This window comes from Calidris pugnax, unplaced genomic scaffold, assembly GCF_001431845.1.
Source record: "Calidris pugnax isolate Ruff unplaced genomic scaffold, ASM143184v1 scaffold237, whole genome shotgun sequence".
Taxonomy (NCBI): domain Eukaryota; kingdom Metazoa; phylum Chordata; class Aves; order Charadriiformes; family Scolopacidae; genus Calidris; species Calidris pugnax.
The window spans coordinates 472799-499976 of NW_015090985.1; the positions used below are offsets into that span (position 1 = coordinate 472799).

Sequence of the window (27178 nt, forward strand, 5' to 3'; positions counted from 1 at the left end):
AAGACGTGGGGACACACTTTGGGACTGTGTATTCCTCAAGTCCCTACTGTCAAGCTGCTCTTTCCGAGGGTTTCTTCTGAGCAGAACATCACCTATTGCAACAATTTTGCTGAAATGTTCTGGGGAGCACACAAATACCCCCAAAGAGCTGGACTCAAACAAATAACCATCAGTGACTGCTATAACTTGAGACCTTCATCGACAGAAGCGCAATGTTTTGATTTTAGCAACACCAAGTCAGGAGGACTCTAAGAGGCAAAGGCTATGAGTACCTACCAGTTTGCTGCACTAATGTGGTCCCCAGCTTTTAATCATGCAGGGAAGATGACCCCCGCTGCTATTAGCGTAATTCACCGCGGCAAGATAACGAACAATTGGATCATGTGTCCATGGTGCTACTCTATCATCATCGTTTCAGGATGTTGATGCGATCTTTTAAAAACAACTCCATCAAACCAAACATGCCACACCTGAAAACTAGTCATTGAAATGCTCTGTTTGTTAGCTAATTATTAGAAATATTTTCCATGTTGTCCAGCCCCTCCGGTTTAGATTTCCTTTTTCCTCCTTTTTTCCTCCTGTGGCACATCATTGGCATATTGATGGCTTCCTCCTGCTTTGGGCAACAACATTCCAATGATACCATCGGATGCACTACACAAAGGGGAACCGGAATAGGAATGTTTTCTGCTTCAGCTTTGCTGCCCTGATCTCAATGACCTGGGACCAGTCCAACCCCCTGTGCCTTGGCTCCCTCCGACGTGTAACCAGGATGCTGCTGCTACAGCCTACCTCATGAAGGTAGTAATGAAATGTATGAAATTAAGATGCATGAACACTTTAAGACTTTGTGGCCATATTTAGACTATTCTTGGACGTGTTCAACTGCTCACAAAGTCACAGTGCCTGTCACTACTTTATGGCCATATTTAGACTATTCTTTGACATATTCAACTGCTCACAAAGTCACAGTGCCTGTCACAGAATCATGGGTTAGGTTAGAGTTGGAAGGGAACTTAAAGATCATTCGGTCCCACCACCTCCCACCAGCCCAGGTTGCTCCAAGCCCCCTCCAACCTGCCCTTGAACCCCTCCAGGGATGGGGCAGCCACAGCTTCTCTGGGCAACCTGGGCCAGGCTCGCACCACCCTCAGAGCAACGAAGTTCCTCCTGAGATCTCACCTAAATCTCCCCTCTTTCAGTGTCAAACCCTTCCCCCTTGTCCTATCACTACATGCCCTTGTAAAAAGTCCGTCTCCAGCTTTCCTGGAGCCCCTTCAGACCTACTATTTCTAAAAAAAGCAAATTACTATTTTGACAAAAATAGTTGGAAAAAACATGACCTAGGACACTCAGATCTCTAAATACCTTTAATATTTTAACTTATTTCTAAGAAAAGCAAATTACTCTTTTGACAAAAAACATGGTGGAAAAAACATGACCTAGGACATTCAGATCTCTAAATACCTTTAATATTTTAACTGCATACCAGAAGAAAGAAGTACCTTGGAGGTATTGATTTCATTTTGACTTGGGGCATTAGGATAAAACTGTTTACTTGATAAATAATATTTTTCACATAAATCGCTATTTAACTGATTCTGGAAAGGAAATCAAGACTTTCAAACATTTTTCTTACTTTCACCTAAGCTTTAGTATAGGACATCATTCCTCCTGCTTCAGAACAGAAGGATTCAACGTGGATCGGGATTAAGATGCTGTGACACTTTGAAGTATCACAGTCTGCACTGTTTTCCTAAATTTGAGCTTTAGTATAGGACATCATTCCTCCTGCTTCAGAACAGAAGGATTCAACGTGGATCGGGATTAAGATGCTGTGACACTTTGAAGTATCACAGTCAAAACTCATTGGTTTCTTTTGTACACTTTTTCCCATAGTATTCAAAAAATACAGCAGTAACTGGTTGCAACACAGTGAGTATGAAATAACAAAATGAGTGAGTCCATGCTATACAATTATCCTTTTCTCTCCTTTTTTATCCCGGTGTCTTTACTTGTATCATATAGTCATCTTTCTTAAAATGCTGAGTTCATAAATTTATGACAGAAGGAACATTTTATTATTATTCCAAGTAGTTCTCTGCATGATACCAGAAACAGGAAAAATATGTTAACTGGCCATAATAAGTTCTTATAGGACAAATGGCCCCAACGCTGAAGTTGGTACTTCATCTCAATCGATCAGTTAACAGCAACTGAATTACTTCCTTCCCTTGGAAAAACTAATTAAAAGAAATCTATCAGACTCCTAATTCTTCTATTAAGAGGTGCTTTGATGCAAAACTGAGCAAGTGAATAAACAGACATGGAAAGAAGAACGTATTAAACTCATTCCTGCTATATATAATTAACATCCATTTCCCGAATCTCCTGGATTTCCTCACGACAACTACCAGCTCCTCCATTTACCTGGTGGGAGACACAGGGAGACTCTCTGCTTGACGTGACCATAGAAAGACAACAAAATTTAACATTTCAGAGAAAATTCAGAATTATATCAACAGTTGAGTACAAAATTGCACTTTCTGAGTTAATTTAAAATGCCGAACTGCGTTTGCAATTGTGCTATGTAAGGAAATTTGTCAGAATAAGAAAATACTGGAGAACATTGAGGGCAACACCTAGAAGGGAGCCCATCTGCGGCCAGCTGGACATAAAGCCTTTACTACCCTTGAAATTACTGCTCCAATTAAAACTGCAGGAACCATTCAGAAACACGAAGCTCATCTGCCGAGGAAGTGACCCGGGGACGGCAGCCCCGCGGCCGCAGGACTGTGACAGACTATGCCCAGAAATTCAAACATACACAGATTTTATGCTTTATGGCACAGTGCTTTATGCATTATTCGCTATGATTCACTGAAAATCCATTAGCGATGCCTACCATTGTCTATAAAAGCCAGTTTTAAGTACCAAAATGGACGGAAAAATAGTAGAATCTTTGATAATGGTATTTACTTCTTTTTTTAATGACATGTTCACATGACAACAGTACCTTAGTGGCTCTGTTCCACCACTCCGCCTGCCCAAAAAACCTCCAAGTCACCAGCAATTTCCTGGGCACTTTTTCTAGGCATTTATATGCCAGTCTTATTAAAGCCAATGCTTTAAACTTCTGTAATATTTTAACTACTTTTGACTACAATACGCAATCAATTACTGATGGGGAAAACAAGGGGATCCTGTCTGGGAGTTGATGTTTGCTGAAATGGAGTGATTCCTTGGTGTGCTGTAGAACGAGCTGTACTTCCATAGCTCCAGACACACAGCCCCATATGGGCTTTATGGCCCAGCCCCCAGAGCCACTTCGCCTCCTTAATGCAGGAAAAAAGAGTGCTCAGCTTTCTGTGCAGGCCACAGGAGCTGGAGGGACCAGAAGGGTATGACAGACACCAGAACTGGTTCAAAAGAGGTGGTAGATCCACAGACTTCCCTCTGGGATGTGAAGAGCCATGGGATGGTCTCAGGCATCTGAAGCAAAGAGGGGGTTGCCCAAGGGACACAGATGACATCTACCACGGTGGGGCCACCGGGGGACCCAGCCAGGCTACGAGGAGCGCCCAGCTCCAAGTGTAAATCTCCCCAGATCAGCTCAAAGAAAGGAGAGGACAGAGGAGAAGAACCCAGCACGGATCTTGGAACCGACCTTGTGCCCAGCAGAGTTGAAGCACCAGTGCCCCATCCTGAGGAACAGACCCCACCCAAACAGAAGCAACCCCCATTTTCTTTATAAAATCAAATGGAGATGCTTGCTTACTTATTGCTCTATGCTGAATTGTTTTTGCCTAAAGGAGAAATTATTTTTTTTGCCAGCAGGCTGGCAAAATGCCATTTTGTTTTTTTCCTTTAATTGCCTTAGCTTAATTTACATTACCATGGGGAATAAGAACTGTTATTTACTGTTCAGTCAATGCACACTACTTGCAAAAAGCCCACCAAAAATACATAACAAGCAAATGCGGAACTAATACCCACTGATTATGATTTTTAAGGATTCTTCTGGTTCTATATTCTAATGTAAAATGGACACTGATGGGCACTGAATAAACTGTGAATATATAAATATACTGATAAACACGTTCTGACCGGGAGCCTGTTTTTGGAAGGAAGTCATAAACCCCATTCCGATAAAGAACACTCCTCCCATTTTCATTTCACCATGAAATGCTTTGGTGTAGAGGAAACAATTTGATTTTTTCCTGTCTCATAAAACAAGCATTATAAAGGCAGGACAGACCTCGGGGAGGCTGCCCAGGCAGGGGGGGAGCAGCCTCTGCCACAGCCCCCAGCACAGCCCCGCAGGTCAGAGCGGAGACCGGTGCTTCGGGGGAGGATGCAGAGGAAAAAAAAAGCCCCACGTGCATTTTGATCACGAGACTCGTGCTATAAAAAAGGAAAAAACATCTCTCTACCTATCCCTGAGGAGTTTAGAACTAACTGCTTTCAAATAGATTTTGTTATTGGAAAGAAATTCAAACCGTAACTCTATATTGCAAAATGATGGCCATGACAATCTCAAAACTCCGAAGTAAATATTTCGTATTTCAAAAAGATTTCAGTTTTTTATTAATGAGTCAAAAACCCTAAACAAAACACACATAGAGAACCCCAGGCAGTAAAAACACATGGAAATGCCCCAAAAGAAGCCTGTGCAGGTTACCCTCTTAGTGTAAATATTCATAAATTGAACTCTTATGCAGAATAAAAATCTCTCAAGAACCGTAGAGCCTGCGACAGTATGTTGTAATTTGAGTTTAATAATAACAGGAAAGCAGTAATTTTATTTCAAAAGCAAATGTGCTACGTTTCAGCAAAGCTCTTTATGGAATAGTTACTAATAAAAATACCGTGTATTTTTGGAAAGTGTTCTTTTTTACAGCAGGCATTTGCGTATTTGAAGAGTGAGGCAAGATTGCTCCCTCAGGCTGAAGTTTTGCTGGGACTCTGCCAATATCTCATTTTATCACCCGGAGCCTCCATCCCCAGTCTCCCTGACCTGCTTCTCCCAGTGCCTGCACACCCAGGGTGACAGGGACCCAGTTCTGCCCATTCTGTGATCGCTACCAATAATTAACAATACCTATTTCAACCAGCCCAGTTTGGGATTAAATCACTGCTCTGATGGCAGAGCAGTCTGATACACCAGTACCAGGATCAAACCACATTATTTGGCTGTTTAAGGATCTATTTTCTAAAAAACACCACGGGGTAATTGCTCTCTCTTTTTTCCCAGTAACAACCTAACTAAATTAACCCATCCTCGAGCTGAGGATGCTAATCCACCAGCTGCAATCCCTGCCACTGTCCCACGCTCCTTCTTGTAAATAACTTTGATAACCCTTGATTTTAAACTGAAATAATTTATTTAAATGACCATAAAGCTCCTCAAATTTCCTCTGGCTCAAACGTGCCTGTCCCCAGGGAGGCTACCTGGGGCTGACGCGTGCCCATCACGAGGTGCCTGCAGCACCAGCATTTATCTGAACGGCAGCCTGCACGGCTTCCTCCCAGAAATAACTTGGAAGTGAAAAATAATTTCCCTCCATTTGGGAGCTGTTGACACTTTGAACAACTCCAGCGAGCTGAAGTCGCAACAGATGAGACCAAACAAGCTGTCTGGATGTCAAAATCAGATTCATTCCTGCTAATCTCTTTATCAAACATTGACTTATTTAACTGCTTGTTTCTCATACACATCTAGTGCACTCTAGTTTTCTTTCATTTGGGTTGATTTTTGAGCTCTGTGACTTGGACTCAGAGAAGCAGACCCGGGTACCACTTTCCTCTTTCCCCTGTTATTCCTTTAGTGCCTTTAGCAATTATGTGCCAACAGGAAAACTGTGCAGAATTCATTTGTCTTTGGCTCCACAATTATTATATCCTTTTGTGGGGGGGAAATCAGAGAAAGAAGAAAATTCCACAGCAGGATATTCCCAACGCAGTGAGAACTGGGACTATTTGCAGCCCGTTTCAGTACTGAATGCAAGTTAAAAACTGAAACTGAAATGTAATTGTTATATTTATTTGGTTTCTTTATGGTATAACCCCCATAACCCTATTTAGGTTATCTTGGCAAGACTGCTGGAAAAATACGCCACATCAGAAGTCAAAGAGACTTTCTTCCCAGATTCAGATACTCAATTGTACGAGTCTGATTACACATGCAACCAAACTGTAAACCAATCCTCCTGCTTTTTCTCCAAATGGCATTCAGCTGTCTCTGATATTACTGTATAATTTAGCAACTTTGAAATATAAGCAACCAATTAAGACCATATCCACACGTTTGTTCCCCCCTCTGGTGCGAGACTGACAAAATCTGATATTTTCCTTTACAACCTGAGGCTAGGATCAATTACAAATTAAGGCTACTTCTGTCAATCTTCCCAGCCCTGTTTATGAATAATAAAGGCAGAGGAAATGCCGTCAGTCGCGGTGACAGACATCAAGCTGAAGCCACTCCTGCCGTTACACTCTTCATCTAAACAACAAACAAACAAAACCCATTAAAACCAAATACCCATCGGGATACAGGGAACGCATCCTAGATGGTCTCCACCCAGGTTATTTTTATTTTCACCTCTATCTAGAAGCCATACAGGGGCAAATGACCAAGCAGTGGCTGGTCACACTGAATACACCCGCGTTTGCTGAACAGCATTTCAGAGCTCGGGTCCCAGTAACAACCACTGCTGGCAAGGCAGTCACTGGGAAGGGAGTAGCCAACCTGACAGAAACTACAATTATCTGAAATACAAGAGGATAAATGGAAAATGAAATCGGTGGATTTGGCAGTACTACAGGAAGGGTATTTGTTTTTATTAACCTTTCTGGTGGCAAAGAGACTGTCCTTGGACTGAGAAACTCTACTGGGAATTCAGGACAACCCAGAAAAGACAATGTAAAACTGGGACTCGGAGCCTTTGATCCTGTTCCACAGTTGGAATAACAGAGTAGACATTCTACCTCATTTGACTTTTGCTGTGCCATTTGGTACAATAAATATAGAATAAATACAGGTGAAGGATAGAAAACACGTATTAGCATCTGTTAAATGTTTCTCAAAATACAGTGAAGCTTTTTACTACTACGGGTTCTTTCTCTGCCTCCACCTAATATTCCTTATGTATTATTCCTCTTTACAATATGAAATATTTCTTTACACACAAATACCTTTCAGCCATTAATTTCACTCGTGAAAATTAAAGGGGTGACACAGTCCAAATGTTTCAAAGGAAAACTGCGTGAGTAGCAATCACTGGAACCCATATTTGCCCTGAACAGACTTAAATTTCAGCGGCGGTGCACACAATCTGACACATACACCTTCACGAGCCTTCGCATTTCTTTGCCAAGTCAACTGTAAATACAGCCATAAAACAAGAAATGAAAACTAATAAGTGCAATCAAAGCATCCTATCAATTTTGTTATGCCTTCCTGCAATTCACCACGCACTGGCAAACATTAATCTACTACTAATTTAATCTAAATTAGAGCAATTTATTTAAAGCGCATGCCAACTTTAAACATGAATAGTCTATTGAACGCAGAACATGAGAGCTGGTTAGGTCCTGGATTTTAAAATTCAGGAAGTTTGTGATCTAGTGTAGTTTAGTTTAATCAGCTGGACTTCTCAATAAGACTATATATAAGCAGGGGCCATAAAAAGGGAATAAATAAATAAAGGCCATTTTTTAAAACAGTCAAGCGATGTAACTAACTGAATTAAACCAGCTTTCTGGCAATTCTGGACACACGTGCAGCCATGAGAAACATAAATGCTGACTTTCACCGAGGAAGACTAGCTAAGGAATGTAAATTAAAATCGAAATTAGAATGAAAAAAGCCTTTCAGTATTGAAGAGGAGAACATACTGCTATGTTTACAGAAAACGAGCGCTGAAGTGTACACAACCCGTAACAAAATTGAGCTTGGCTTTGGTTTTATGAAACACTGTTTAAAGTCAGTTTGCAATTTCAGATGCTGTTTATGTTCCTAAAACACAACTTTCCCAAGGAGGCGTACAAGCTGTTCATCTCCCACTCCCAGGCAGCCACTGCAGCACTGTAACTCAGTCACGGAGGCAGAAAGTTTGCAAAAACTTTCACCTACTTTTAAGACAAGCGTTGCCATTATATATTAGAAACTTCATTACGCAACCAGCATTGAGGTCCTATTTGTCACATTCATTGCTTTCGGAGTTTTTGTGGAATCGTAGGATCTATGGCACCCTAGAACTCTTTCATTTAAAAAGATGAGTTTTCCTGCATTCTAATCTTTTGCCACGTGTGAATCCGTGTGTGCACACCGAAGCACAGAGAGCTCATGTGCACAGATGGGTGTACAGGAAATTACTTGGAATTTATCACACAGTAGCTGCCACAAATAGTCAAACTATTTGGGGCATGCATTAAATGGCACATATCAAATAGAAGATATTTGGCCCAAATATCACCGTTCCATAATCTTCTGTATTATTTTCTAAATTTGAGAGACATAACTATTTGACATAAGCCATGATAAACACTGTATGTATATCATGTTTTAATATGGTAACTGCTTGCTTACATTAAACAAAGCCATTAAGTCTGCTGAGTGGAAAAAACCCACATGGGCTGTATGTTGATATAGGATTGAGCAAAGTGGGGAGATTTCTGAGGGGCAGAGGAAGTTCCCCTGGTAGTCTTGTCCTGAAGATACTCATCCACCCTCCCCAAGAGACCAAATGGGATGGATCTCTCCCATCTCACCAGTCCCAGCAGTGTTGGGTGCTCTCAGGGTTCACCACTATGTCCTGCTCCCAAGAGCCACCATTCATTTACTTTTTCCTCTTTACAGAAAATTTGAATTCTTGGCTGCAAGGGTTTGCAGCCTTACTCTTCAGTTTTAATCTACATTTAAATCATTTCTTCTCTGGTGGACACCAGGACTTCTGGAAGCCACTCATAGAAACCACAGGGACCCCTTCTGATTTTCCTTGTGTTAAGACAAATAAAATCCTGTAAGACAAAAAGAACATGAAGACACTTCTGTTTGAGTGAAGAAACAGAAAAGTCTTCAGGAAGAACACCCAACAGAGTCCTTCTCTTTATTCAATGGACTTTTCTTTTTCCTCTCACCCTGACATTTCATCCACAACACCCTGCATTTTTTTTCAAGTTCCAGGTAAGTCCATTGAATTCCATGGACTGAGAAAAATATCTACTGCATTACCCTAACAACAACACTGTAAAACGTTCTTGATTCACATTATGTGACTGCATACAAAATGCTCTAAAAAAATTACCTTTATGAGAGAGCCTGAGAGATTACATTTGATATCTGTGAAATGATCCCGAGTAGGTCCTGAAGTAACACGCGAGTTCTCTGTCTCTGGGCTTGAACCAGACCAAGGGCAGAAGTTAAATTTATATACATTTTTACATATTTTCAAATCAGAGCACAAGCCTGCTAGTGCCAACTTCTGGATTTCTTTCAGCAGAAGCCAAAATTTGTCAAAAAGAAATCATATTTGCCTACTCCAACAGAATAATGGAACTTATAGATATGGAAAACACAGAGTAGTTCATATATCTTGATTTAAAGAAGGCTTTTGACATTGCCTCGCATGACATTTTCAAAAGCAAGCAAATATGTTCCAGACGAGGCTACTACAAGAGGGGATTCATAACCAGCTGGAAAAATCCCACTCGGAACAGTCTTAGTGCTTGGGCATCAGAGGGGAAGGTGCTGCTGAACTGGGGTGTACGGGGGGTACCTCCAGGCACAGAAATGCCAGATTTTCAGCACAATCTTACCTGAAACGTGCAGACTCCAGAAAACTTTGAGCAGTCTTCTGATGTTCTTCCCCCCACTGTGGGTCAGGGAAGCCCCCACCATTCCCTGTCCTGGCCCTACTGGGAGTCCTGGCCACCTCACTGCTCCCAGGCTGGAGAGAGCTCATGGCCAAAGGCTGGCAGGGAAGTATCAACATAAAATGGAATTATTCATGCAGCAACAGTCCTGGACAGAATTCAATTACGCAATAGCACCAATTTAGGTTAATAAATGATGTCTTTAAAACTCTCTCTGAATTAGGATTCACATAAGGCAGTGGAGGAATTAATACCATACAGTGCAACTGAAGTGGTGTTACACTTTAATCAAATTTGGTTCGTAATGTCAAACTGTGCCGAAATACTAGACATTTATGTTTCTCCTAAGGAGATCAGCAGGGAAATGCATACCATAAAATTGTCATAATTTGACTACTACATTAAGAGTATACACAGAGAGATAACTGGGGCCCATTCCCACCTCTCAGACTGACAGTTTTTCTGAATCACTGAACACCAGTAGTGAGGAGGGATCTCAGGAGCTCACCTGAGCAACCCCTCAATCAGAGCAGAGCCACCTTTGACCAGGCACTCAAGGCCTTGTCTAGGTGTGTCCTGAGTATCTCCAAGGACAGATTTCACAACCTCCCCAAGGAACCTGTTCTGACTGCAACTACCCTCACTGTGAAACTGCTTTGTCTTACCGGAAATTCCCTTTTTGCAGTCTTTTCCTGTTTCTTCCACCTGCTCTAAGGCCAGTGAGATGTTGTTAGGCTTCCAATCTTCAGGATTAATCAAACTCATTACTCGCAGAGTCACAGTACATCTCAGTACATCACCTGCTCCAGCTCCCTAACTATCTTGCTGGGTTGCCACTGGGGCTCCAGTATCCCAATGTCTTTTTTGTGTTGGGAAGCTTAAATCTGCCCTAATGTGGGCTCACCAGCACCAAGAAGGGGGAAACAATCACATCCCTTGACCTCCTGCCTATCCCACCAAGTCCTTTTCTGCAAAGCTGCTCGCTTCGTTGGTGGCCAGCCCCTACCACTGCATGGAGTCCCTCTGGCTCCATGTTCATCTGGCGTTCCCACCAGCCCACTCCTCCAGCCTGGCAGGTCCCCTCTCTGTCCTTCTATCTACTGCTCCTCCTCATCTTGTATAACCTGCAAACCTGCTATGCCTGATCTCTGTCACTTCATCCAGGGCGCTGATGAAGATCAGAAATCCCCTGTGTCCCAGTATCAAGCCCTGGGTAATGCTGGTTGTTACCTGGGCTGCTGGTTCATCTTCACCCCATTCACCATGGTGCTGGGCACCTGCTGGGCCACCCAGCTATCCATATGCCCCACCAGCCACCTGTCCAGTCTGTATTTCCCCAGTTTAGCTGGGGGGATACTACTGGAGATGGTGTCAAAGGCCTTGCTAAAGGCAAAGTAAACAATATTCACTTCTCTCCTCTCAACCACAGGGCCAACCATTTCATCTTAGAAGGCTACTGAGATAGTTGGGCACAATTTGCCTTTGGTAAATCCATGCTGGATTTTCCCAGTCATCACCATCTCTTTTCTGTACTCATATAATGGCTTCCAGGGGGATTTGCTCCACAAACCTTCCCTGAAATGGTTCCAACTCCAGCTGAGCTTTTGTCTTTCCTAGTTCCATCCCTGCAAATCCAGACAATATCCCTCACTTTTCTGCCTTCGCTTCCAACTTCTGTGCACTTTCCTTTTGCTCCTCCTTTATCCCTACTGGTCTCCCTGACACGCATATTCAAATTCAATGCACTTTGGAATAAACCATTCCTGCGCTTTGAGAAGATTGTCCTTCAGGATCAGATGGTTGCCTCTTGCCCATCAACACAATCTCGCACGGGAACCTGCCAAAAAGATCCCTGAACAAGTTAAAATCTCCTGTCTTGAAGTCCAAAGCTGTAACTCTGCTAGTTGTTTTGCTCAGTTCTCATAGACGCCTAAATTCAAGCATCTCATGATCACTGCCGCCAAGGCTGCTCTGACCTTTGAATCTCTGATCAGTCCTTTTTTCTTCATAGAACAACAGAATGGTTTGGGTTGGAAGCAACCTTAAAGATCACCGAGTTCCAACCCCCCTGCCCTGGGCAGGGACACCTCCCAGCCCGTCCAACCTGGGCCAGTATCTCATCACCCTCACAGCAAAGAATTTCTTCCTGAGACCTCATCTAAATCTTCCCTCTTTCAGTTTAAAACCATTCCCCCTCATCCTATGGCTCCCCGCCCTGATCAAGAGTCCCTCCCCATCTCTCCTGGAGCTCCTTCAGGTACTGGAAAGTTATTATAATGTCTCCCCAGAACCTTCTCTTCTCCAGGCTGAACCTCCCCCCTCCAACTCTCTCAACCTGTCCTCACAGCAGAGGGGCTCCTGCTTCCTGAATAGCAGGTCCAACACACCACCTCCACTCATCATCCAGTCAGACACATAAAACCCATGATAAGAAAGTCTCTTCAGCCTACCTGTATCACCTGCCACACCACCAAGCTGCCATTCCAGCACACACCAGATGGTTAAAAAAGCCACATAAATACAGGGCCTGCAATCTCCAGCTGTGTAAAGAAGGCTTCACCTACTCCTTTCCCGTAATTAGCTGGTCTCTAGCAATGATGCCCTTCCATCCTGTGAACATCAGGTCATACACCCTCAGCCAGCTCATCACCTCCCCAAGGCGACGCTGCACGCACCCCCGTCAGCCCTCAGCACACAGCTCAACCCTCTTTTGCTTTCCTATCCCTGTCCTTCCCAAAGAGCTTCCATCCATCCCTCAGAGCTCTCCTGAAACAAACACCTCTGTGATCCCAAAGGTCTCACCACTCTGCAACTACAATGCAGACTTCTAATTCCTCCTCCTTGTTTCCCACGCTGGTAGCATTCATTCACATGCAGGATATCCTTTCTTGGATAGAAACTATTCTTCATGAACAATTTAAGTTCAAAGAAATGGCTAGTTTCATTACAAAAAATCCTGACTGGTGGATACCAGCAGCGTATTCAATTTATTCACTTCAAGGTCTCACTCCTTATACACCTCACGAGGATGGCACAGAAGAGCAAACACCAACCTTTGCAGTATAAAAGAACAAAAATCCCGCAGTACACTACACTTACTTTGGAATTCTGAAGGTGATACAGCGCATCCCAAGTAATGTTTTGAAATAGTTCTTCAAATAACGTGGCATATTTGTTTACAGTCTATGATTTTTCTTTACACAGCATTTAATATTTTTTTTTTGTGCCTGCCTACTTGTCAAATGCCTATCACATGGGGGTGACAGGGAACCATCTGCATCCCCCCGCGAAGGCACCTCCTTTTACCCATCACCACCTGTTCTGTTTCCAGTCCCCAAATGGCAATCCCGAGCCACGCCAGATACGCCAGCAAAGGCCAGGTTACGGGTTCCTGCCTCAATTCTTCAGTCTTGTCACTAGCATTTAACCTCCACAAAGAAAACCCAAATGTATCCATTACTGAGGCTTTCACAGACCACACAAAATAATGCTGTAAAAATGGTGACAATAAGTAGCTCTGTTATAATTGAGCAGATTAGAAGACCTGATCCGCAATTGAGATTGTCAGAGGCCGACCCATCAGGATCTAAGTGTATTTAAGAAAGGTTGGATTTGTGTAAAAAAAGGAGGGGGGGAGATTTTGAGGTTGCTGAGAAAGTCATTCCCAAGGCACACCCAAGGTTCTTCCTTCTCACTGGGATTTGCAGGAGGCCCCTGTGATGGCATCCGCAGGACATAAGAAAAGCCCATCTATCTCTTGATTAACGAGGCAGAGAGAGGAGCACTGAGAGCAGAAACACCAGCAGAGGGCAAACGCAGAGGAGTGTTCCCTTTCTCCAGTTACTTCTTAAATTCTCCCTAAAAGGCAGACCAAGCAGCAGAGCCCAACTCCACTGGAATTCCCGAAAGTGCTTAGTCTGCTGGGGAAGGACACTGTGTGAGAGACGGGGACATGATTTCCAACCTCAATGTATCCTGAAAGCAGATATGACGGTTTCCAACTCTCCTGCAAAACCCCAAAGTACAGTGGATACTGGTGGAAGAATATTTCTCTCAGACCATTTACCCAAGTCCTTCTCCTTCCCCTTCCCCACTTTCTCGATTACAGTTGTCCTAAAATCCCTTCCCTCCATGTGACAATTGTCTTCTATATATTGCAGAAAACGTGAAAGTTATGAGTACAGTCTTCTTCTCTAAACCTACTAACAGAGAATTTGAAAATAAAAAAAACACTCCAATAAGCCTTCAAATTACCTCTTTTTAGCCAGTCAATTCTTTGCTTTAATATTTTCCACAAATAACTTCCGCATACATTCCAAGCGTTTCAGAATTAACCTCAAATTAAAAAAAAGACCAACCCAAAATAAACATGTCTGATTAACAATTGTATTAAGCTTATTCCAGCAGCTGAGAGTCTGCATTTCTACTGGTCCGTGTGGCCACACGCAACATCCATTCTTTCAAGGATAATCACCAAATTACTGCCTCCCACGAAGGCAGAAATCATTGTCCAGGTACAGAAGGCTTTTGTTGTAGCAGATCAGCACTTCGTATACTTTCTACCTACTGTATTTTAAAATTACCTTCTAAGACGGAAGAAAATGAGGTATTTTACTTTCAGAGCACTCAAAACCCTTTAGAGTGCACCTCAATAGAGCTATGGATAAAGCAGCGATGTTCTGGGCAGCAAAACCCAACACGCTGGAAGAATTCCATATGAAGGGTTCACATTGAAACAAGTTAATGCACAGAAGAGAAAATTTAAGTTCTGATCTAACAGGCAAAGTGCAAACAGTTTTACTGGTTTATTTCTATTTATCCTTTCTCAGCACATCTCCCTCAAAGCCTGAGTAACTCGACCTTTTCCAACTACTCCAGCTCATCTTGATGGCAGCCAACTACCCCCTTCCTCACCATCAGTCATAGCACAATCAGTGCTGGAGACCATCCATAGATGTCCACACAATAGTCTTGCTCCATTTCTTCAACACTGGCCCGTAAACAATACCTGTGGCCTGTCTCAGAAACTCCTTAAGGCTTCTACTTTCTAATAGAAATGTAATTTATTAAGGGTCAACTTGATGTGATAAGCAAAAGGGCTAAAGGGAAATGGTTTGTAAATAGCCAGATGTTTGCCATTTCCATTGAGGAAGGAGAAAACAGAGAACAGCAAGGGAAGGCTCATACTGCTAACTGGGAAGAACAACTTTGATGAACACTTAAATCAACATTTTTTACTGAAATTACTTTTCTAATTGGCAAAGTAGGTATTTCTCATCATCAGGTATGAAGTAAAAAAATAAAAAAAAAGGCTTTCTATATTAATGACTGAAGCATTCAGAATAGCTTTTGGTCAAATTAACGTTTTGAATTTTCATACCAAGAGATCTGTCATGAAAGAACTACTGTATACGACACCTTCCCCCTCTTTCCCTGAATAGTGTTTCCTTCTTTGCCATTCATACGTTGTGAGAGGGTATTAAAATAACAACTATCTGTATTTTCTTCAACTGTGTGTATCGTACCAGTTGTCATGTATCACAGCTGAGTAAGACACAGCACGCCCATCGCTAGTCGCACTACTCGTTACGCCACTACTCAACACCGACAGAACACACGATGCACTTTGAGTGATGTACCGCGTGGGTATCTCTACTGCTGGAAAACAACACCTAAAATGCATCAGTGTTACACAGGGAGCGCGTTGGTAAAGACACTGCAGGCCATGTAACAGAGCGACACGACTTCGGGGGTGTATCTTGACACCCGAAATGAGACTCCACCAACACTGCATCCATAATCCTTTGGCAGCATGCAAAAGAAAAAGGACAGCATTATAAGGCAAAGTCCTTCAGTAGAATGGGACAGGTTGCCAGAGCAGAAGAGGAAGGAGGAACCACCGGGCAAACATCAGGGGAGGGAAAGGAAGAAGAGTGAGACCACAGGAACTAAAATAACAACAGTAATTGTCATTTATAACCTGCTCCTGGGAACCAGCTGAAAGCACAATCTTGGGCTTTGCTTCAAAACCCAAATACATTAATTATTCAGTATTTTGCAAACGTGGAAAATATGAAATAATGCTTCCACTTGGAAGATTTGGAAACTGCTCAGGTGATTCACGCATATAGGAGAAATAAATTTATTTTTAATCATTTTTCTGGCAACCTGGTAACAGTAGGGCATTGCTGGATCCAGGTGCCTCACAGTGCTCAGAGGCTCTGCAGTATTAAAGCTACTGAATCCAGTAGAGGGCACCTTTCATTGCCCAAATAATCCTGGAAAGGACACGCACCTCTTCAGCCAGCAATGAAACATACCCAGATCCAAACGAGAATTCAGAAGTTACAATTGCACAACTACTCTACAAAACAATCAGAAAAGAAATGGAAAATCTCTCTATGGCAGGCTCAGAACAGCTTACTCTCTGTATGTTGAACGCCCAAACCAGGTCTAGCAGACTCACACCTGCTAAAATTGCAAGTGTGAAGTTACATGATGCCTCTGACTATACAGGAGACTGCTTCTCTTAAATCCTTTCCAGCCAAATAAAGAAGAAATTGGAATTTTGAAACAATGTCAAACAATAACCCAAAACGACAGACAACACAAAAGCCCCCAAAAGTACAGAATTACTATTCTCTTGTCTGACTTGTCTCACCCTTCATCCCCCTCACTATGGGTTTTCTTCCTTGTGCTCTTAAAAATTAGTTTGAAGAACTGTGTGACCTGAAAGAGCAAAACAAGCTGATGCCTTAACAATGATTCTGTATTGCCTTTTTTCCCTGGGAGACAGCGGGTCTTTAATTGTAACAGCAATTATTCTCTTTTAACATCCAAAGTATGCAATGCAGGAGATTGCAAGAAGGTGAGCGTTGTTAGTAATTCCCCTGACTGGAGCACAATAACAAGTATTTATCTTAAACTGCAGCTGTAACTCAAAAAAACGTTTGCAGTCACAGTCTGCAGAAATGACAGAGCTTATTACTATTTAAACTAATAGCAGAAAAAAGCTTCTGACACTGGAATGACTTCAGTGTAAAATACTTCATTGTGGTGTGTTCCCTAAGCGCTTATTTTCCAGTTTTGTCCTTTCAGTGATTGTTTTCATTTCTGCTATCCTGTTTTGTTTTTTTTAAAATCTCAGCATGCGACAGTATTCCAGGTTTCTGGCTACAGTTTATTAATGCACTAAATATTTTTAAAATATTTTCCAAAATACAAGGTGAATCCTATAGAATTCCTTAAATTCTCCTAAGTAACTTTAAGTGTACGGAAGATGACACTGAATCACTCATATGATTTTTAAAAACCATCCTAACTCTAGCTGAGTTATAGATATAACACATCACATGGAAAAGGTCCCTTGAAATTGTTCCTCCCCATCTTTTGGCACTCTGCTGTGATGGTTTATCTTACCGAGGTCAAGTATTATCAGCTGGGCTCCAGCCTGTGCATTTCCAACATCATTTTCTGCAATGCACTGATAGAATCCTTCATCTGATTTCACCAGGCCCAAAACTTGCAGATTATGTTCTTTCTGAAGAGCAAAGGGAAAACGCAACACTTAAAAATGGGTTGCAATTGCAAAAACAACGGCGTTATTATGGCACATTACTATGACAGGAGAAGCTTCTGAACAGTAACGTGGAAAAGTGTATTTGGAGTTCCCGTCAGATTTCATCTCTCTTGCACTGAATCCTCAAATTATAAGGTATCAAAAAGCAGCAGAAGCTCTTACTAATGGCTATCATTTTCTAGCATCACATATCACTGGCAAGTCATAACATTTCCACAGCCACTTTTGTGATATTTTAAGCACTGACTATAACTGCATGGCTTACTGTTACAACCCTCCAACCTCAGGTATACCCAATTATACAACCATTAAGTTCTCAACTATGTCTCAATAATGACTTTCACTACATCTAAAATTTCCCTCTAGAAGTACTGCTGTGCCAAAATTCACGATCCACAACTCAGCGATATTTACGTTTTAACTCCTGTTTGAAATTGTGACGTGACAGAATCATGGAATAGTTTGGGTCGAAAGGGACCTTTAAAGGTCATCCTGTCCAACCCTCTGCAATGAGCAGGGACAACTAGATCAGGTTGCTCCGAGCCCCGTCCAACCTGACTTTGGGTGTTTCCAGGGATGGGGTATTTTCATTGATCACAAATGACTGCACAAAACACAATTGGTGTTCACAGGCTCAACCAACAGAGTGTGGTTTTATCATTGTGTGTGTCTGTCTCTCATGGAAAATGTAAATTTTAAAAAAAGAGACTCATACAATATAAGCAAAATGCCTTAGAGTTTCAGTAAAATGACTAAATTACAGAGCATTTAAGGTTTTAAAAACCACTTCCCTTCCAGGCCCAAAAGATCAATAGCATGAAAACAGGAAGCTGGTCCTAAACAATATAGTTTCCATGCGGATGGGCTAGAGGACCAACAAAGTCAACAGTTTAAAACTCTGCAAAATGGACGATATACTTACAACAATTTTGAAGTAGTCGCTTGGGATCACCATGTCTCCATTCTTGACCCATTTCACAGTTGGAGTAGGTTTTCCAGTCACCTCACACTCAAACACAATGTCCATGGATTCATGAGCATAAATGTTTGCAGGCCGCTTCAGGAATTCAGGAGGGACTGCAAATAAAACAGAAGAAAGACAAAAGATGGTATCAGCATCCATAAAAACACATCAGTTGTGCTCCTACATAAAACTACTCAACAAAAAAAGATGGTTTCTAGCACAAACAGCAGCAACGTTGGCAGAAATTTTCAGGTGGGGGTTTGATGGAAACTGATACAAGCTCCGTGTTATTTCAAAATTACATTTGGGTGAGTTAAACAGCCAGCCATTTGAATCTGAAACGACCTCCTGAGAACACACGAAAGAAGAAATCGAACCGAGACGTAGAATGTGTAAAGTTAAAAGCTATTTTAAAACCAAGAGACAGAGATGCCATTTGGAAAAATATATTTCTGTGGCTGAAGGCCACGCTGCAGTCTCTTCTCTGCCGCGGGCGTGTTGCTGCATGCTAAGGAGACCCCAGCGGGCAGCGGATTCACACATCACTCACACTCTTCCTTCCCCATCTCACCATTCATCTGAGCACATCGTTTAGTGCTTCATTGTGCAACAAGTTTTACGCCCCTTTCACAAATCAAGAAGCCTGTGGGATAAGCTCCCAGCCAGACAACCAAAGTCACACAAAAGCCTTTATCCCCCCCCTGCAGCAAAAGTCTCTTAGTCTGTAAAATGGAAGGATTGTAAGTTAAATTTGAAACAAAAAAAAAATCGGGCCACAATGGAAACGACTGTCTACAGCTCATACTTCGGAGCACAGCAAGTCCTGCTGCAGCTCCGTAGAACACAGAGCAGCAGCAGCCCAGCCAGGCTATGTTCTGTAAGGGGCAATCAGCAGCAGCAACAACTATATTTATTCAGATAAAATCCTCCAGTTGATACACCAGAGATTTTTCAAGGAGCTCTTCATACTCAATACTTAAGTCAGTAGGTACTGATATATTCATCAGTGACCTGGACGAGGGGACAGAGTGTATCCTCAGCAAGTTTGCTGATGATACCAAACTGGGAGGAGTGGCTGACACCCCGGAGGGCTGTGCTGCCATCCAGCGAGACTTGGACAGGCTGGAGGGCTGGGCAAAGAAGAACCTCATGAGGTTCAACAGGGAAAAGTGTAGGGTCCTGCACCTGGGGAAGAAGAATGTCAGGCACCAGTACAGGTTAGGGGTGGACCCGCTAGAGGCAACTACTGAAGAGAAAGATCTAGGGGTCCTGGTGGACAGTAAAATGACAATGAGTAAACAGTGTGCTCTTGCGGCCAGGAAGGCCAATGGTATCTTGGGTTGTATAGGGAAGAGTGTAGCCAGCAGGTCAAGGGAAGTCATTCTCCCCCTCTACTCTGCACTGGTGAGGCCACAACTGGAGTACTGTGTCCAGTTCTGGGCTCCCCAGTTCAAGAGGGACAGGGAACTATTAGAAAGAGTCCAGCGTAGGGCTACAAAGATGATTCAAGGATTGGAGCATCTCCCTTATGAGGAGAGACTGAGAGAGCTGGGACTCTTTAGTCTGGAGAAGAGAAGGCTGAGGGGAGACCTTATCAATGCCTACAAGTATCTCAAGGGAGGGTTGAAGGAGGAGGGAGCCAGACTCTTTTCAGTGGTTCCCACCGAGAGGACGAGGGGCAACGGGCACAAGTTGGAACATAAGAGGTTCCACTCAAATACGAGGAGAAACTTCTTCGCGGTGAGGGTGACAGAGCCCTGGAACAGGCTGCCCAGGGAGGGTGTGGAGTCCCCTTCTTTGGAGATTTTCAAAACCCGCCTGGATGCTCCTGAGTAACATGGTCTAGCTCTAGGCAATCCTGCTTCAGCAGGGGAGTTGGACTAGATGATCTCTATGGTCCCTTCCAACTCTAGAAATTCAGTGAAATTCAGTGAAATACACAAAAGCTAAAATTATATTAAAAATGACTTTTAGAAGTGAACGGGCACAAAACGAAGATGAACTTTACTAGGGTACCGTTGACTTCTGTTTCTGTGAAAAAATTCAGCTTATCAAACAGATAGTGCTGTCCTCATCCAAAGATGTTCTCTGCTTTCCCTAAGCCCAAGAAACAGAATGTACAGGTCCACAGACATCCCTTGTCTTGGCAATTACAGATCGGTATGACCAGAGATATGTACTGCATAGCTCCGTAAAACCAGAAAGGTTCTTCAAATTTAGGACATGTACCAAAGCCTTTGGTCCTTGGCTGCCTTTTCACATGACCTTACAGGTACTCAGAGTAAGAGTAATTAAATTAAAGAGAATTATAATCCATAAAAATTCAGAGATACAGAATTTTTTGGTAACACAAGCCCCAAAGTCTCCAACGCGCAGACAAGTTAAAAAATCTCTGAACAAAAGTGCCACCAAGAAGCATCCTGTGGTGTAGGAGGGCTTGCAGCTCTTTGGGCTTAATGGCAGAAAGAGCTGCTGTTTGCAGGCACATACAACTCAAATATAATTTATTATGAAGAACAGTCCCCTATTTATTTGTTTTTACTACTTCTGTTGGCAGGTCTGATTGTCAAGTTCCAGGAAAGCCAGGAGCGGCCTTCTGCCCTTTAATATTTATCAAAGAAAGTCAATATGGAAGGGCTGCAGAGTTTAGGCAAACAATTTACACGCTTCACCTATCAATGGGATTTATTTTGTGCTAGGGAATAAGGAATACTAGATCATGTTTTACTTCTTCCTACAGAATGATCGTAAAGGTTTGTAGGTGGATTTAATACTTCCAAAAAACAGACAGCAGGAGACAAGCCACTCTCCAATATAACCTCAAGTTTTGGATTATAAATGAAGATAGAGAACATTAACATATGGAAATATTTATTTATAGAGTAAGAAGATGGCTTAACTCCCAGATGAACAGGTAAACCTATAGCAGAAACTAGGTAAAGATGTACATACATATTCACTGCTCGAATGCTCTCACATAGGAGCCACAATCTGGATGGGGCTGAGCCCAGTTGCCTATCACTTCAGACACCCATTTCATATAATCATTTCCATAAATTTACCAAACCCACCATACACTCCACCTTAAAATGATTTAGATCTTCTTGTACTTACTATCTGTATCAGACGGCTGCTATAACCATATATAACTCTGACATTTGAAAACTGTCTTCTGAATTTATTTCTGGGCAAGTTACTTATTCTTTATAAAAACACTGCCTTTTATTTCAAACTTTTATTCCTCCCTGGCATTTACCCTTGGCATTTTCATTTGTTGTGAGCTGCACTGTTTCTCCACTCCCTCCCCACACCCCAGCCTTTATTTTGGCAGGCTCAGCGAGCCGTGTTTGCTCAGTGCTGGTCCCACAAGTCACCCACACCCTCCTCGCAGACCCTCTCTATTTGCTCTAGTTTGAATTAATCTTTGGAGCTCGTAGAGTTTCAATTATTTGCACGCGTCTCCCCAGTGACTTGAAAAATGGCATAAATACAGTGTTATCACTACAGCAAATATCTTGCCCAATTCATTCTACTACTGTATTTGCCCTTTCCTAGATGCATCATACTGATGTCAGCCTGTGACAGATCATTGCTCTCTCATCGTTAGCCATTTTTAACTAATGAGTAATTTAGTTCCAGTCTGCTTGATCAATAGTTTATGTTCTCATTTCCTCTCAATCTCTTTCTCCATCTCTATACACACGCACATCGATTCCTGAAGTGCTTACCTAGTTGAAAAAAGGGGAAACATGAATAAATAAAAATTGGAAACATGAAAAATTGAGTTTTTCCATGAATGTACTATGATCCTGTTTTTGTAACATTCATTACAGGCTAACATTTAATTCCATAGCCATATATTAAACTTGTTACAGGAATCCTAATAAACACAAGTCAGTAACATTCAAAAGCACAAAACTGTGTAAAAAAAAAATTAATCTGATGACCTCAGAATAGATGCAAATTGTTGTAACCAAGTAGCTACATTGTGAAACTCAAGGATCACTAAAGTGATATAGAAGAGAAGTTCAATAATATCACAAGTGCCTCCTAACACAAAGAAATAGCTGCTCTGGGTTCAAGACTGCCTTTGCCAAAGTTAGCTACTTTGTCAGAACAAGTATTACGACATAATTTACGTTTAACTAAGTCACATTTTTACCCAGTTTTCCATTTACTTTTAAGTGTTTACTAGTTATCTCTTTCAAACCCATATTTAGACGGTCTTTTATTTAGGAAACGATGAGCATAAAGATGTTGGAGGAGATGCATCAGACCTTCCCTGGAGAAGAGCAAGCACCAGAAAGGGGAAGTCCCCACTCCTGGGCGTAGACACGTGTGTGCCCAGCACAAGCTACGGTGGGAGGATCCTTCATCCCTACAGTGGGAGGATCCTCCAAAGGCTTGGAGATTGACATCTCCAGTGGTATTCCCCACATTTTCCTCTTGGACTAAGTTGCCAGAAGCTTAGACTTCCCTCAACGTTCACCTTTTAGGTAAGAGACTTCCACGATATCCAGGAGGTTTTAATAGCAACCCCATAATAGCGGGAGTTTGGGAATGGCTATGGCTAATCCGAAAGACTAAGGGACGGGTGGAGGGTGAGGAGGAAGGGGGAGCACCGTAAGGGAACCCATGGACGAAGACGTCTGAAACAAAGTTGGGCAAAGCAAAGTTCTGGGATTGTTTCTGTTTCCTCCATTAATGTTTAACTTGTAATGAAGACATTTGGAAAGTACTCAAAGATCTTTAGTAACTGACATTGCTTTAACTTGGGGCATCATCCACAAGCAGTTTTTAATATTGAATCATAAAATTCAGTATTTTTTTTGCCACAAAGATTAAAGTTGAACTAGATATCCTATTACCTGCTCTCAAGTATTTTTGATTTAGGAGATTAAGAATCTGAAACATGTTATTTTTTCAAAGTGACTTTGCTTTTCTGGCTTGTGGGGCAAATGCCAATCTGCTTACAAGGGGATAATAATATGAGAAGTGTTTACTTTATTATCATCTACTTTCCAGTTAATGAATTAAAAAATCCTTTTAAAATACACTTTCATAGTTTAACTATGTCGATGTTTACCATTCACACAGATTAACACAATGCAAGTACAGATGTTTGTGGTAGAGAAGTTAAATTGATAACCGGAGAGCAAATGAACCAATTACCATATAAAATAAGATTTTTTACCCAGTTTTCCATTTACTTTTAAGTGTTTACTAGTTATCTCTTTCAAACCCATATTTAGACGGTCTTTTATTTAGGAAACGATGAGCATAAAGATGTTGGAGGAGATGCATCAGACCTTCCCTGGAGAAGAGCAAGCACCAGAAAGGGGAAGTCCCCACTCCTGGGCGTAGACACGTGTGTGCCCAGCACAAGCTACGGTGGGAGGATCCTTCATCCCTACAGTGGGAGGATCCTCCAAAGGCTTGGAGATTGACATCTCCAGTGGTATTCCCCACATTTTCCTCTTGGACTAAGTTGCCAGAAGCTTAGACTTCCCTCAACGTTCACCTTTTAGGTAAGAGACTTCCACGATATCCAGGAGGTTTTAATAGCAACCCCATAATAGCGGGAGTTTGGGAATGGCTATGGCTAATCCGAAAGACTAAGGGACGGGTGGAGGGTGAGGAGGAAGGGGGAGCACCGTAAGGGAACCCATGGACGAAGACGTCTGAAACAAAGTTGGGCAAAGCAAAGTTCTGGGATTGTTTCTGTTTCCTCCATTAATGTTTAACTTGTAATGAAGACATTTGGAAAGTACTCAAAGATCTTTAGTAACTGACATTGCTTTAACTTGGGGCATCATCCACAAGCAGTTTTTAATATTGAATCATAAAATTCAGTATTTTTTTTGCCACAAAGATTAAAGTTGAACTAGATATCCTATTACCTGCTCTCAAGTATTTTTGATTTAGGAGATTAAGAATCTGAAACATGTTATTTTTTCAAAGTGACTTTGCTTTTCTGGCTTGTGGGGCAAATGCCAATCTGCTTACAAGGGGATAATAATATGAGAAGTGTTTACTTTATTATCATCTACTTTCCAGTTAATGAATTAAAAAATCCTTTTAAAATACACTTTCATAGTTTAACTATGTCGATGTTTACCATTCACACAGATTAACACAATGCAAGTACAGATGTTTGTGGTAGAGAAGTTAAATTGATAACCGGAGAGCAAATGAACCAATTACCATATAAAATAAGATTTGTAATGGAAGATTATGCGTTCCGTTACAAAACAGACAATTAAACTTCAAAGAAGACTTGGCAGCTCAACCCACTCTTCTATCCCTCTTAATGTAAGCTCACAAATAACAACTATTTAAATTGCAAGATGCTTGCACAGAATTTTACAAGCACTGCAGTACCCTTCTAGACTCCCTACACAAGAGTATCTTCCATCCTTCTCTAGACTTAAAAGACAAAATATTTTCATCACAGCAGGGATCAAAAAAAAGAAAAGAAAAAAAAAACCCAACAATCTACGATAGAGGTTGATTCAAACTTCTAAGCTAAAACCCATTAAAGGTGAAATAATTGAAAAATTATAGGCTTTTTAAAGCCAATGGCTGTACAATGATGGGAAGGGCTGAGGAACCACACCCAAGTTGAAGTAGAAATGGGAATGGATGCTGGGCATGGGATCCATTCCATGAATACAGGTGATCAGAAGGAAATGGAAACAAATTGCCCCAATCAGAGTGGTAAAAGGCAACCCACACTGCCATAGGGGCAACACTCACGGCCATAGAGGACTCGATTCCACTCTTCTTCATCCTTGTGCAGCACAACCCAGAACAGCAAGTTCACAAAGAAAAACAGTGGTTTAGGATCCATGTTGTCCTTTTAAATGCTCAGGGATTAGAAACCTTTGAATAACTATGCCAAGAGTATTAAAGCAACATCATTTATTCTGAATTTTACGGAACGACTGTTTCTTCGAATGTCTTTTCGGTGGTCAGTAGCTCTTGCCTATTCTCTCTCATTAAGACACAAATTTTGTGGCCTTCAGGGGCATAGTAGAAAGAATCTATTTTCAATTCAGCCATCTGTACTGCTTCAAATAAGAGAGAAATTAATTACATTCAGTTCTCCTCTCCATCTCTTGAAGAGCTCTCCTTTCAGTCTTACAAGTGACATAAGAACAAAGGTTTCTGGTTTTGCAATCCCATTTCAAACCTGAAACATCAAGCCAGGCTATAAATACAAAAGAAAAGGAAAAACTCAAGTTCTGCACAATTAACTGATCAGAACTTTCAACTTTCTTAGCTACAAGCACAATGTACCTTATCCTACAATAACCAAATCAAAACACTGCTATTCTAGATACGATCTCTTCTTTATACACATCAACTTTTCCCAAAAGTCAAATCCCCTCCATGTTGCTCCCCAGAAGGAGGAAACCCCAATGGTGGCAAAGCAGCGATTTCTGATCATCAGGCAGAGGAGTGATCTCAAGCAGGCACGCCATTCACATCACCATACTAAGAAAAAAGAGTCTGAAATATTTTTTGAAAGTATCCAAGAGTGAACCAAACATTACATGTCTAGCACTCCTCAAAAGCCAGGCAGCTGCACCATTATCTCACTTCCTAATATATTTAAAACACTGTCTGTTGTACATTAAGTGCGTAAGAAGAGTCTCATCTCAACAGAAACACAGATTGCAAACCATACTTTAAAAAAGACTTACTGTCTTTTTAAAACGCATTAATAAATAGAGCTGTTGGTCCAAGCATAGTGTCAGATGGAAACCAGCCTGACCGACCGATACCATCTCCACTACAGTGTTTTGCTGTTGCCCCACGTTCTCTATCACCTTCCTCCTTCCCTGCAGATGAATCTCTTGCTGCCATCAATTCATTCAACTCCCACAGACACAACTCCTCCATTAAGTAACTCCAAGCCCCCCATGAGGTATGGGACAATATAAGCACCCTGTACATCTAACGTGCTGGCTCACAACACCCACTCTGTGGTCCTCCCTAATGGCAAGTTAAAACTCACTAGCACTGCTACCCAAAGGAGGTTTTGTCTAGTCTGAAGAGGTCTCAGGAAAGCCTGGAGTGGTGAAAAGCATCACCTCAAAGCCAGAAGAACTGCTGCTGCCTGTGATTGCTGGCCCAGCAATGAGAAACTTGAAGCAAACCCCAATATCTCGCTCAGCATCGCAGCATCCCAAACCTACATGACAACTTGTACCAGGATTACATGTCCTGATTAAATATGATGCATACGTTGTGTCACCTGCTGATTTCTACAGCAGGAGCAGAGACCATGCATTAACCCTGCTGCAGGGCTGTCTCCCTTCCCACTGACCCAGCGCTGGAACTTCTTCAACGGCCTCAGGCAGCCAAAGGACTGAAACGCAACAAATAGAGATCATCAAGGACAAGACTGAAGTTACCACTTCTGCTTCCTCGGCCACCTACAAATGCCCTCAAATCCCCAAAAATCTGGAGTGTGGTTTCCTAAGTCACACAATTAAATCATAGTTCCCGTCAACATCTCTTTATCCTCTTCTTTCTATACTTTTGTCCATGACAAATATTTCTCTATCCATCAATGATGACCATCCAAATACAAAAGCATCTTCTAAATGCAGAAAGTTCTTTCATACTCCAAATAGCACATATAAAAACTAAGTAGACTGGATTATTTGTCATAGTGTATCTCTGATTAACCATGTTTTAAGCATTCTTGGTCAAATGGTTTCCAGTTTATAACCCCATTTTTGATGTATGCT

General features: G+C 41.9%; 1 protein-coding gene across 1 annotated transcript in view; it reads right to left on the reverse strand.

The window, feature by feature from the left end:
* The window catches only part of NEO1 (neogenin 1), a 193127-nt gene that overhangs the window by 68451 nt on the left and 97498 nt on the right, over positions 1–27178 (reverse strand). Inside the window, exons 6-7 of the mRNA XM_014953840.1 lie at positions 18378–18532; positions 17296–17416 (exon numbers count right to left, since the gene is read on the reverse strand). Of these exons, the coding sequence (XP_014809326.1) occupies positions 17296–17416; positions 18378–18532 (276 nt within the window). The remainder of the gene's footprint in view (positions 1–17295; positions 17417–18377; positions 18533–27178) is intronic.